This window comes from Amphibalanus amphitrite, unplaced genomic scaffold (genome assembly GCF_019059575.1).
Source record: "Amphibalanus amphitrite isolate SeventyFive unplaced genomic scaffold, NRLGWU_Aamphi_draft 000600F_arrow, whole genome shotgun sequence".
Classification (NCBI taxonomy): Eukaryota; Metazoa; Arthropoda; class Thecostraca; order Balanomorpha; family Balanidae; genus Amphibalanus; species Amphibalanus amphitrite.
This window is the reverse complement of record NW_024882094.1, coordinates 351193-364838: the sequence shown is the minus strand read 5'-3', so window position 1 is coordinate 364838 and position 13646 is coordinate 351193. Positions and strand designations below refer to the sequence as shown.

The window sequence follows — 13646 nt, the reverse complement described above, 5'->3', positions numbered from 1 at the left end:
GGGGAGGTATGACGAAACATGCTTAGTTCCTGCTGACTAAATAGGTTACTCGTCCGTATGTCCTGAGTGTGCTTGCTGGTCCTTATCTGTAAAGCCTTCCGGTTGGACTTTACAGTGTTATTAAGAGCTCACGAGGTTTAAGCATGCCAACAACGCTATCGTTACAATTCCGAAAAGCGACGATAAGGATTGTCACATCATTTGTGCAATGCGACATCTCACGCCCGGATAAGTAAAATCCCCAGCACTCGTATAGCTCAAGTGATGTTGCAAGTGGATGGACATTTCAATGGTCATGATTTTAAGATCAGTGTTTTCTCGAAACAGCCTCGTTTCTAGAAGCCTGGGCTCTGAGCCTTCCATCAAATCTCGTGTTTCCGGTCTCAAAAGGTCACGAAAAGCACTCACCATATTACAGACCTCAGCGAATGCAGGCTGCAGCATCTTTTGACGCGACGCATTACATTACTGACATAGCTTCTCCTATCTATATAACCACAAAAAAAATGACCACAGCCACTTTTTGCCAGTCTCATTAACATTGATATGAACCTTGTTTTATAAGAACCCATGGAATGACAATAGCGCCCGTATTATCCCGATAGATCGAGGACGGATGAGGCCATATCGGCCCCGGATACAATGCAGCCGCCAGCAGGAAGATTAACCGACCATCAATACTATTGGGGCAGATCCCCCGGTCCATCTTCCCCGGCCGCTCTCGGTCTGTCTCCTACGGCCGGTCATCCATCCATTGTCTGTTGGTCTGAACCACCTGTCTGCACGTCTGCATCTTATCTATATTGCCTCCGTGTCTGGCGTCTGCCAGTGTTTGTGTGACTGTCTGCTTGTTGCTACATGCGTGCCGAGCTGCATCTCGGTAAGCGCCTGTCTGTCTCTGTGTCTGTCTGTCGGTTCGTATGTCTCTCTGTTGGTATATGTACTCGTATGCGCGCATTATTTCCGTATCTGCTTCCGTCCCTGACTGTGCTCTGTTTGGGTCTGAGTGTGTTGGTTATATCTCCATGTTTGTCTGTTCGTCTGTCTCCGCCGTGTCAGTCTGCCTGTCTGCGTGCCCCTCCACCAGTCTGTTCTGTCCGTCCGAAGGTCGCGACGTCCTCAGCCGGCACGCGAGGCAGCGATTGGCGTTACCCACCACCGACCCCGCCCTCCCGACCAGCCCAACACTTCACCAGTGGTCCAGTCAGCCCACAGAGGAGAGAGGGACCATCCCCCGCACCCATCCGTCACAGCAGCTGTCACACCAACACCCGGCCATGACGGCGTCCACCCGCAGCAAGATTAATTAATTAATTAATTAATGACCGCCGAAGGGTAGTTGGCCGCCGACCAATTAGCGCGACAGCCAGCGCTGTGTCGAACAAGAGGACATCCCGGAGCCGCCGCGAGCCAATAGAGGCGGCGGGGCGACAATAAATCCGCCGATGAAACATTGCGGCAAAAACGGCGCGGCTGCAAATCGCCGCCGATAAAAAGACATCGTCAGTCGCCAGTCGTCGGTCGACGATAAAGGCGCTCCTGTCCCGGCGGGCTACACGCGCTAAGTGAAAGATGGCACCGCTGCACGCACGGGGGAGTTGATATCCAGCGCTGGAAGATAATACGAGGTAGAGTGAGATACAGTCTCTTTCCCGGGAGGCTAAAGACAAGGTGGGCCTTTCTGGCACAAGGTCGTTAGGTTTATGATTTATAGGTCATAATCTGCGCGGTGCGTGAAATATTTCACGGCCACAAATCAAGATTCGTTGCGGAATCACCGCTTATCAAGCGGTGCATTTAAATTACCTGGGCGGGCAGATATAGGGGAGAGTGGGGCACATTCGTGCATGGGGCACATTCGTTTTCAGCAGTTTATGGGAACACGAGTGAGTGACTGCACGAGCTCAAGGTAAATTATGGAAATATGTCTATCATTGCCGCCCTTCGTTCACCGTAGAAGACAACACTGTACCTGCTGTCATGCTTGATAAAAACGCAAATTTGTAATATTCGTGAGCTTTCCAAACTTTTCTCATATCATCCATTTTCGTGATCCTGACTCGGAAATGTGGTTCAGCTTTTCAAAATTGGGGGTGAAGAAGCCCACTCTATTCACGGAACTGCTGCAAACTTGTTTGTTGAAAAAGTGTCATTTTTTCAAAAAGAAATTTTGAAATATATTACTAATAACGTTGTGGGGCAGGTTCGTGTACGCACTGCCTGGGGGCACATTCGTGCATATTTTTTTAGTTTTTGCGATTTATGACTTTATCTGTAGTAGGTTTCTCTAATGACGCTCGCCTGACTCAGTCTCGACTGCTTGCGACGTCGTGACGAGCAATTCACGCGAACTTGGCGAGGTCACGGAGGCCGGCAGTTGGCACATTCTTGTTGGCCAGCCCATTCTTTCTACATTTGTTGTGCAATGCATTCTTGTCGAAAGGAATCAAGTGAAATGACCCCCTGCCAATTTCCTTTGGTAAGTTTCTGGTAATGCCCGGTAATTTCTCGAATTTTGCCGGGTGAACGGAAGTGCCCCATCTCTTGAACGAATGTGCCCCATAGGTGGGGCAGTTTCGTGCAAATGTTCAGAGTTAATAAAAGTCATTTTTTCTAATGCAAGCAATAATTTCATAGGATAACTTTTAAAGAGGAAAACTATCTGCAATAGTTCCTTTCCATACTACAATCAACAATTTTGCCATTGCACTAACCAAAGAACAGATATATGGGTTTATCCATTTTTTGCACGAATGTGCCCCACTCTCCCCTATCTAACGGCCAACGGACTTGAACTTTCCCCGATGAAACCATGCAACTTTTTTAGTTATCGCTCTCAACGCATGCCGGCCTTTTCCAATATCGCGATATCGCCCTAGCACGACGCCACTAAATATCGGCGGCTGAGTTTCTCAATTAGCGACATGTCAGGCCGGCACCGGCTGACCCGTCGGCGTCACCACTGACCCGGACGCGGGCGCTCCTGACTACGGCGCCGATAACCCATCGGTCCCGCCGGAGGCGTCAGGCCCATCAGAGCCGCCAGTTTTCCAGCCGGAGAGACCCGGCCGCCGCCCGACCGGAGCAAGTTGCCGCGGATACGGCGGTGACACGGCCTGGCCGGGGCCGCTGGCCGCCACCGAGACGTGAAATTGGCCGCCTGTGAGTGTCACCGGGCCGTCATACGCCGGCGCCATTACACGATTGGCTCGCTCGGCGGCGGCGACCGGTCGCGACGCCGGAGGTAATTTGTCGACTCGGCTCATCGCCAACTTTGCGGCGGCCAATATCGTGGCAGGCGCGGTTAATGTCGGGACGAATTAGCTGGTCGGCGACAAACTATCGCGACAGGCCCCGGCGGGGGCGGGAGAGAGCGGGGAGGAGGGCGGGAGAGAGCGGAGAGGAGAGAGAGAGAGAGGAGCGGGGCAGAGACGCCATCCGGCCGGAGCGGGACACTGAAAGGACAGAGGACAGAATGACGCCGTACAGCCCGTCCGGACGTGAACCCCCCCCCCCCCCCCCCCCACCTCCCCCACATGACATCAGCAGTTAGCTGGCGGTGACGGTAATATAAGCCGACACCCATCGACCCTATTGAGCCGTGACAGCGATAATCGACTAGATTGGCTGGAAACTTCAATGGCATCTCAATTGGCTCAATGTGAAATGCGATTAGAGTGTGGCATCTGATAGGGCCAATTTGTCTCAATACTAAGGATTAACATTGTCAGAAGTCAAGAAAATTTTGTATCCCAGGGTTCAATTGAACGCGACACGCATTTGCACAAAATCCACCAGTAAATGATAATGTGTCTCTATCAATAGGTAGTACCTAACACAAGACTTTATTCCGGCCTTATGTAAACCTCCATTCCCGCCTAAAATATTACACCTTTCCAATTCCAAACGCGACTACGCAGCCGCCGCCCAGCCTAAGTCCCCAGAGAGCAAACCTTCCCACTTGAGTCCATCCATCAACAAGTCGCAGCGGCCCGCCGAAAATAACCCAACATCTAGCGAACATAGCCGGTGCCACTGAGTCGCCTCTGAACGGAAACCCGGCGTTAGTGTAAGGCTATTGTGGGCCCAAACGACCTCTGAACTCGGCGCAAAGGTGGCAGTCCCTATCAGGATTCGGGATACAATAACGGGGCGTTTGAGACGGCAACGCTCACACGCGACCCAAAGGTCGTCATTTACCAGCTGAAGCCCGGCTTATGAGGTGTATGTTGCAGCGGTATAATATCACAGCTTGGCGAGTGAGCTATTCGTAGACGGGTCGCAGTCCCCGCCCAAGCTACTCAATGATAAGCTTCAACAGCGAGATCGCTCAACCAGAGTTCTCAGCTGCTGGTATTGGAGACCCCTCTCTCCCCACCCCCTGGTCTTCCCTTCCTATCCTCTCACCCTTCCTCTCCCCTCACTCACCGGACTGTATGGAGTATGTGACGCGCGCGTTCTCGCCGTGGTCGCGGTCCGTGGCCAGCACGGTGACCACCTGGGTGCCCTCGGCAGCAGTCTCGGGCACCTGGCCCACCACCAGGTCACTGAGGAACGTCGGACCGTGGTCGTTCTCGTCGGTCACGTGGATCACCAGCCGGGCATAGTCGCGCCGCGCCGGTGTGCCCTGGTCGCGCACCGACACCGTCAGCACGTGCTCGTGCTCCGTCTCTCTGTAATGGAGAGAGGGGAGGAGGTCAGAGGTGCCGCAGAGGAGTAAGGCTGTATGCTTTCATGCATTTTTGTCCGATATGGTAAAAAATAATTCGACATAAAAGACAACGGAGGCAATGGAGGATGACATATTCGTGCAAACGTTGATGATACAGATTACAGCGGCAACTTTTCGAAACATTCGCAATAAAGCAGACGGTAAACATTCTTCAACTTTCTGTCAACTTCAACTGCATCACAAAAGCTCACAGTATTCTTACTGCCTACTTTCCTGTTCCTTTGAGGTCGACAAACAACTTTCTCGACATGTTTCTAGGAAAAAGATGCAAACGAAAAACTGGAGGCAACCGGCCCTGGTCCATCACAGGCCTAAGTCCCTTGATTTAAGGGTTAATAACCCTCAGTTCATTGCCACTGAAGGTAGGGACAGGTACCAGGGAGCCGAAGATAGCCTGATCAGCCACGTCTTACCCCGATCATTGCTGTGACGAGGAAAAATCCTAGAGAGGGAGCCGGGATTACAGCTCGTGATGATGAGCTAACAAGAAGTGCGCTCCTGATGTATGTTCGCTGTTTTTATCTCAGTTTTATAGTCTGATTTCAACAGCCACCAGTGTGAGTCCAATCAACGAGAAGTAAAACCAACAACACGGCATGAGCTTAACAAGCTTCAATATGCCCACAAACCACAGCCCTGTAACAATGCTGTCAGTGACTGTAAGTGAGGTGGTAAGAAGTGGTCAGGACAGTGATAGCGGTATGGTGTGACGGTCGGCCCAGTGTAGATTGAAGACCTTGAGTTCTGAAAATAAGTGTGGTGATTGGATTGAAGCCCTTGAGTTCTGAAACTATATGCATGTTGGTTGGTATTGTTACAGCCCGGATCACAGCCCACACTATGGTAAGGGAAATGGTAGGTCACCCCGACATACACAGACGTTCCCCCCCCCCCCCCCCCACTGACCTGTCGAGTCGCTCTGCCACGGTGACTCGTCCCCCCCCCGGGCCCCCTGCTAACCTGTCGAGTCGCTCTGCCACGGTGACCCTCCCCCCCCCCCCCCACTGACCTGTCGAGTCGCTCCGCCACGGTGACCCGTCCCCCCCCCCCCCCCAACTGACCTGTCGAGTCGCTCGGCCACGGTGACTCGTCCGCTCAGCGAGTCGATGGCGAAGAGCTGCAGAGAGCGCTCGCTCTGCGCCGCCTCCAGGCCGTAGTAGAGCGTGGCCTCGCCGTCCGGATCGTGTGCGGCCACGCTGACCAGCCGCAGGCCTGGCTCGGCCGCCTCCGAGACGTTCACCGAGTACAGCCGCTGGCTCAGGGTCGGCTCGCGGTCGTTCAGGTCCATCACAGAGATGTGGAGCTGAGGGAAGAGGGGGGGGGGGGAGTCAGTGGGCGGGCGCACTGGGCAGTACAGATGAGATTGTAATTCACAGAAACACAATGGATAAGAATGTGCGAAGTACAATGCTACATAGTCTTGCTAGCTGTTAGCTCAGAATGGTTCATTGTTCTGTAGTTTTACAGTGGAGTTAAGGTTTCCTGTATGTAGTGTCTTGACACAATCAAGTCTTGACAATTACATGGTATATTAATAACAAGATAAATAGCAACAGTATCAATGCTTCTTCAGCCACACTCCAGACCAGTCTGTTGACCTCAGGTCACCGGTCACCAGAGGTCAACTCTTGGCGCCAAAACCATACCACAATTGTCACGTGTGCGCCACCAATGTGCCATTGCTGCCACATAGGGAAATACCTTTATTTGGCAGCACCATGAACTCAACATGCAAACACTACATTCCCCTTCCCTTAGAAATAAAGCAAGAAACTAGTAATGAATGCCAACAGAAAACGCCATTACAAGCAAGAAACTAGTAATGAATGCCAACAGAAAACACCATTACAATGTGCCCATCACCTTATGCATCAATCACAGTATCACGCATCAACCACACTCCTCAATGAGCCTCTTGGGCCGTTTCCTTTCTCTACCCGATCTACGCTCAGGCGCAGGGTCATCACTCTGCTGATCACCCGACACCTCCGATGCTGCACCCCTGTTTGACACGTCCCCTGTTGAAGGGACTTCCTCGATCCTGCCGCCCGACGGGATTACTTCTGCTGCTGGAGGTCGCATCATCCTCTCTTGTGAGGCTCCTGCCATCATCCTCGATGGCTGGTCCGCAGTAGATGAACCATCCTTGCAGACTGCTTCGACACCTTCCACCATGTCCGCTCCTGCCAGAGGGGTTGCACTTTCAGACAAGGCACTTGAGCGAACTAGACGTTCTCCATGAACCAGGGTACCATCACTCAGCAAGAAGGAATGACAACCTCTAGCCTCCACAATCTCCAATGACTTTGAGAACTTGGGGCATCCCTTCCTGGGCTTAGGCATCAGTTTGTAGCGTACATAGTCTCCAACTTTGAAACAGTTCTCCTTAGCGCTGAACTTTGTGTCCCAGTATAACTTTTGCTTAGCCTGTTGTCTTTCAACTTTGGCTCTCACCTGTTCATTGGTCACAAACCAGTGCTGACCATCTGCTGCTGCTCGCAGAGGCGTGCGTAGCTGTCGACCACGGAGCAACTCTGCGGGACTCCGGCCGGTTGTGGCATGCGATGTCACCCGGTATTGAAGCAGAAACTGCCTCACAGCTACCATCCAGTCCTGTCCTTCAAGAGTAGCTGTCTGTAGGACACCTTTAAGCACACGGTTAAATCGTTCCACTGCTCCTGCCCCTCTTGGGTGGTATGGGGTGACCCGAATATGTTTGACTCCAACTTCACTCAGATACTCTGTAAACTCATGAGATGTAAACGCAGTGCCATTATCAGATACCAGCTCCTCTGGATACCCTTCTCTCGCAGCCACTGTCTCCATGAAGTTGATTACTGCGCGGGATGAGGGGTGCGGACAGAATGCCACCTCCGGCCACTTTGAGTGATAGTCTGTCATGACAATGGCGAATCTTCTACCTATTCCCCCTCCTTCTAGCGGTCCGATGAAATCGATTCCCAACTTAGACCAGGGTTTCTCCGGGAAGGGAACCGGTTGAAGCAGGATGTTGCGCGGCTTCGCACTCTTATCAACAGCGTCACATACTGTACATGACTTCACTATGTTCTCCACTGCCGCGTCCATACCTGGCCACCAGAAGATTTCCCGTAGACGTTGTTTAGTCCTGACGATGCCTGGATGGCTTTCGTGGGCCTGTTCCAGAAGGTGTTGCCGGAGTACGGACGGGACGACGATTCTCTCGCCACGGAGTATGAGGCCTTCGACAACCGTAAGCTCATTTCTGAACCTGTAGTACGGCTGCAGGTCTGTTGGGCAGTCCTTCGAGCGAGCTGGCCAGCCAGACACGATCTGCCTGCACAGTCTGGTCAATTCCTCGTCCTCAGCGCCCGCCGCTCGTATGCTGTCTCTGGTTACCGCAGATTTACGCGCGATCCTGTCAGTGATCGCCGCCACCATCAGCTGGTCGTCATCCTCTGGGGTGTGTGTCGAGGCTGGCAGTCTGGAGAGGCCATCTGCAACATTTCTGGAACCACCAACATGCTCCACACTGAACGAATACGCCATGAGTCTTATTGCCCATCGAGACAGCCTCATTCCTGCCCTACCAATCCCCTTTGATGATAAGAGCGACTGTAGGGCTTGGTGGTCCGTCCGCAAGGTGAAGTGGGTTCCGAAAAGATACTTATGCCAGTGCTCAACTGACCACTTGGCCGCAAGGGCCTCCCGCTCAGTAACGCTATACTTCCTCTGGGTGTCTGATAGAGTGGCTGATGCGAAAGAAACAACTCTCTCACCTTCGGGGTAGATCTGACTCAGCACTGCTCCGAGGCCTACATCCGAAGCGTCTGATGTCACGACAGTCGGTCGATCTGGGTCGTACATCGTGAGCGCTGAGCTGTTGATGATCTTGGAGATAACTTCCCTGAAACAAGTCTCCAGCTCCTGCGTCCACTGGAAACGCTCTGCTTTCAGGGTGGCCCGAAGTGGATCCACCAGTGTGGAAAAGTCGCTCACAAACCTGGCGTAGAAGCCGAACAGTCCCAAGGCCGACTGTAGCTGTTTAGCCGTGCTGGGCGACTTCATGTCCCGCATACCCTTGACGCGGTTCTCGCTCACCTTGAAGCCGTTCTTCGTGACAGTGAAGCCCAGGAACTCTAGAGATGTGGTGCTGAAGGTGCACTTCTCCTCGTTCAGGGTTACCTGGTACTCCTTTAGCCTGGCCAACACTTGCTGAAAACGAGCATCATGCTGGTCCTGGTTCTCACCAAAGATGATGATGTCATTGACGTAGACTTGGACCCCCGACAGTCCAGCCAAGATGTTGTCCATCACCTTCTGGAAAGCTGCCGGGATAGAGGACAAACCAAAACAGCATCGGGTGTACCTTCTCAGCCCATCAGGTGTCATAAAGGCCGTCAAATTTCTGGACTCTTCATGCAGTGGAAGCTGATTGAAGGCAGACTTCATATCCAAGCTCGAGAACACTGCAGCCCCCTTAAGCTTATCGAGCATATCCATCATGTCAGGTAGCGGATGCTTGCTGGGCATGACCGCTTGGTTTACCTTTTTCAGGTCGAGACATACCCGGATTCCGCCGGTGCGGCGCCTGGTGACCACCATCGGAGATATCCAAGGTGACGAGTCCACCTTCTCGATGACACCCTTTGCCTCCAGGTCTGCCAGGTGTGCCTTCACTTCCTCCCTGACTGAGTACGGCAGAGGCCGCATCTTCTGCTGGACAGGGGAAACACCGTCCCTCACCTTTACCCTGTGAACAAACCCACGAAGGGGAGGGAGGCCGGGCTGGCTTGGCTCCGGTTGACTCCCAGGTGACACGGCACACACAGCATTGCCGTTCTTGACTGTGATCTGCAGACTGAGCTGTAAGTCACGCCCCAACAAAGGTACAGTACCGCCTCTCATCACATACAAGTCAGCGTCAGCTGACTTACCGTTACTGGTCACTGTGGCATGGATTACACCAACAACGTCAAGGCTGTGTCCCCCATATCCTCGTAATGCAACATCACATGCATGCAGTGGCAGTTGAGGGAGTCTCGCCTGGTGCAGATGCAAAGGCAGGAGGCTAACAGGCGAACCAGTGTCTACCATCATCTCCAGCAGAGTGCCATCAACATCCACATCAAGCATTGGACCTGACAAGCTCAGCAAGTCATGAACTGATGAGACTTCTACAGTCGAAACTCCGGGTGGGGCTCTCGTGGTGTCCGGTCTCTGTGATCTGGTCCTGCATACTCTGGCGAAGTGACCCACTTCATGACAAATGTGGCATTCCCTCTCCCTGGCTGGGCATCGGCTATCGCCCGACCTGTGACCACTGAAGCCACATGCAAAGCAAGTCTTCGACCGACGGCCATTGTCTGGGGATCTCGGTTTGCCAAACTTACCGGATGTTGCTGCCACCTCTTGATTGGCATCCTCAAATGCATCTTGGACTGGCCCTACGGCGCCGCAGACTGTGGTATGTCGCTCTGCAGTGATTTCTGCTGCTGCTGCAATCTCCTCGAGACGGGTCAAGGTTAGGCACTGCTCTGAACAAAGACGCTCCCTCAGGCGACCTGATGAACATCCCTCAAGAAACTGGTCCCGTATCATCTCATCTTCTAATTCCCCAAATCCACATCGCTGACTCTTCTCCCTAAGGTTAGCTAGGTACGTCTGGACTGTCGTGTTCCTGTCCTGCACGCACCTTCTGAATTGCACACGCTCAGTAATATAGTCATTTTTGGCTGCAAATAGTTCCTCAAAAATGCTACATGACTGCATGGCCAGTGACCTGTGCTGTGATTCATTCTCACCTTCAACTTTGGGCTGCTTCACAAGTCCTCCTGTTGGCAGCTTAGTCCTGTACAGCCTACGAGCTTCTGCACCCACACAATGAAGCAGCAAGGCCTGCTGGCGTTCTTCTGACCACTCACACCACCCAATAGCAAGAGCATACACCTCGAAATCAGCATACCACCCAGACCAGGGTACCTTTGGCTTACCAGCCGCCGGCAGGAAGGCAGGTGGTGGTTGGATCCCGTCCATCTTACCGCACCTCCCTTCTTCGATAACCGCTGCAGCCACTTGCCTCACTTGTACTCTACAGTCTACTTGTAGTCCTCCTTCTTCCTTGGCTCAATTATCAGAGTTAGTTTGACATCCTCGTCGCCAATTTATGTAGTGTCTTGACACAATCAAGTCTTGACAATTACATGGTATATTAATAACAAGATAAATAGCAACAGTATCAATGCTTCTTCAGCCACACTCCAGACCAGTCTGTTGACCTCAGGTCACCGGTCACCAGAGGTCAACTCTTGGCGCCAAAACCATACCACAATTGTCACGTGTGCGCCACCAATGTGCCATTGCTGCCACATAGGGAAATACCTTTATTTGGCAGCACCATGAACTCAACATGCAAACACTACACTGTAACACCGTCATTTTCATGCCTTTCGGCTTCATTATGAGTCCGACGAAGATAACGATAATGCTGCTGACGATGCTGAAAGTAATTAAAGTTTTCCACGGAAAACCTCATCATAAACGCGCGGATAAAGTCCTTCAGATATTTCCCCCGCTGTAAAAACATCTCACGAAGCGCATCGTTCAGTTTTACTCCCTAACTAACCACATAAAACGTCCCAAAAAACCTTCCCCAACCAATCACACTCCCACCTCCCCGCCCATCCCCCTGGCAATTTGTCGCTACCCGGAGCCGGCCACAGCGCCTACCTACACCCCCACGCGGCAGCGCACGCCGGGCGAATGATTACATCGAATTAGTTGGCCGTGGAGCCGCTGCGGGTTCGGATCGCCCGGTCAAAGGGCGGTGGTTTGGATTTATACCCAGAGAGCCCCAGGGCAGAGGCTAAAATACGAGCGTCCGGCTCTCGGACGGTGGCTGATGCTAAATTGATTTACGGAGAAATAACACCGCCCACCGAGCGTCCACTCGCTACAGAAATAACGTGGCAAATTATAGAGATTGAATGAAATGTTAAGCTGGCCGCAGGTTATGAGAAAATCATGGTATTGCTGGAGATTTACGGCGGCCTCACTTGAAGCACCTATTCAATTTTAACCAAACTGCGCCCTGACCGACACAACGGGCGCAAAGGTTGGTCGAAATTCCAGGAAGATCAGATCACATCACCGCGGAATGACACATTCCTTACATCTTAGCCTCGAAATCCCGGCCCAGCCCAGACCGCCCCATCGCTCACCAGGCATTAGCGCCGGTGGGGCGGGCTCTACCGTTGGCGTCTGGGCGCGGCTGGCTGCGCTCATCGCACCATTACCTGGCGCGAGGCGACACCTGACCTTCCGCGGGCCGGCGGCGGCGGCGCTGACCTTCCGGCCGAGTCCGCCAGCTCTGGGCTGATCCGCCGGTGACACCTGGGCCGCCGGCAGAGTCGGTGGCTACAGCCCGGCCCCGGCAGACAGTGACCTTTCGAGCGCTGTCGACCCGGACCGGGTTACTCCACAGAGACCGTGCCCTCCGGCGCCGCTGCCTGTTCAGTGACGGGCGACGGACCGGGAAGCGGCACCAGCCCGGCTCCCGGACGGCTGGGCCCGACAGCTCACACCCACGCGGTGTGTGCCGGTGCAGATAACGCGGCACCACTCACTGCCCAGCCCGGCGCTACAGCTCAATCATCACACACAGCCACTCTGCAGGACTGGAAATTCGCCTCACGTGCTGGCCGAGAATATCCGACACCCACTGACCGGCCGGACGGCGCCGCCCACATGAGCTACCGAGCGTCAGCAGCACGCACGGGTACGTCTGAACAGGGCCCGCCTCTCCTCTCAAGGTGTGAGGCCAGTCTACCGCGGCTGTGGGTCAGGTTCCTCATCACTCAGAGGACGGACAGTCTGATAGAGTTAGATCGTCGGTTGTCTATGAAGGACTCCCCACCGGTCGGAGAGGCTGCTTCGGGAGAATACACCGCCGGGTCGGGAAGGGGCGGGGCCGCCGTCAGTGGCAGGGGACAGGGCCAGTGGAAAAGGTGACAGTGGAGAGGAGAGGAGAGTTGGCCACAAAGATATTTAGGCAAAGTAAGTAAGACGTGTCGAGCAAAACGCGATGTCTCATTGAGGGGTCACGGCATTATCACAGTGACTGGGATGATGCTTGTCACCAAGGATATATCTGTTACGGGCCAAGTGCGAAGGCTAGTCCGTTTGCGAACGGACTAGTCCATTCGCGAATGGACTAGGCCGTTTGCGAATGGCGGTCCGTTTGCAAACGGACTAGTCCGTTTGCGAATGGCCGGCCATTCGCGAATGGCCTAGGCCGTTTGCGAACGGACGGGTTTGTGGCGTTGCACTTAGCCGCCGGAAGCATGGATCCTCGGATTGGGGTACGATTCCGAATGAATGGGGGACCGCTGGTCGATGCAGGGGCGTCGCCGACGGGGGGGGGGGGGTCGGAGGGGTCCGGACCCGCCCCCCCCCCACACACACACACATTCTTGAAAATATGCCGGTTCGACGCCCCCCCCCCCTCCCCCACACACTTTTGGCCACGAAAATCGATCAAGAATAAAATAAAATATTTTAAAAACGATTTTGGTGCATTCTCAAAATAAAATTGTCTAAATCCGAGGAGTATTCAGAAACGAATTATTCGACACCAGTAATATGTATATGATCGGTAGCTTTCGGGGGCTGCTGCCTCCTTCATCAGCCTGCTTTTTAAATGCATTAGAACACAAGACAATACGTTTCAAACATGTCTACCAAAAAGTAAACCGCCACGAGGAAAAGTTGTAACGGTACGTCTCAAGCATAGATGCACAAAACAGTTTGATACATGATAACAAATAATAACACATAATTAAGTCGCCATCGTCCGTAACATCCGTAATAAAACATTCGACATTAATTGTGATCCGTGGTCGTAACGTTCGAGTTCGTGATTATTACGAACTCGATT

At 53.1% G+C, this 13646-nt stretch overlaps 1 protein-coding gene across 1 annotated transcript in view; it reads right to left on the bottom strand.

Moving 5' to 3' along the window:
- The window catches only part of LOC122394580 (fat-like cadherin-related tumor suppressor homolog), a gene marked incomplete at its 3' end in the record, with an annotated part of 128888 nt that overhangs the window by 51085 nt on the left and 64157 nt on the right, over window positions 1-13646 (bottom strand). The window contains exons 10-11 of the mRNA XM_043391568.1: window positions 5794-6035; window positions 4429-4673 (exon numbers count right to left, since the gene is read on the bottom strand). Coding sequence (XP_043247503.1) covers window positions 4429-4673; window positions 5794-6035 — 487 coding nt within the window. The remainder of the gene's footprint in view (window positions 1-4428; window positions 4674-5793; window positions 6036-13646) is intronic.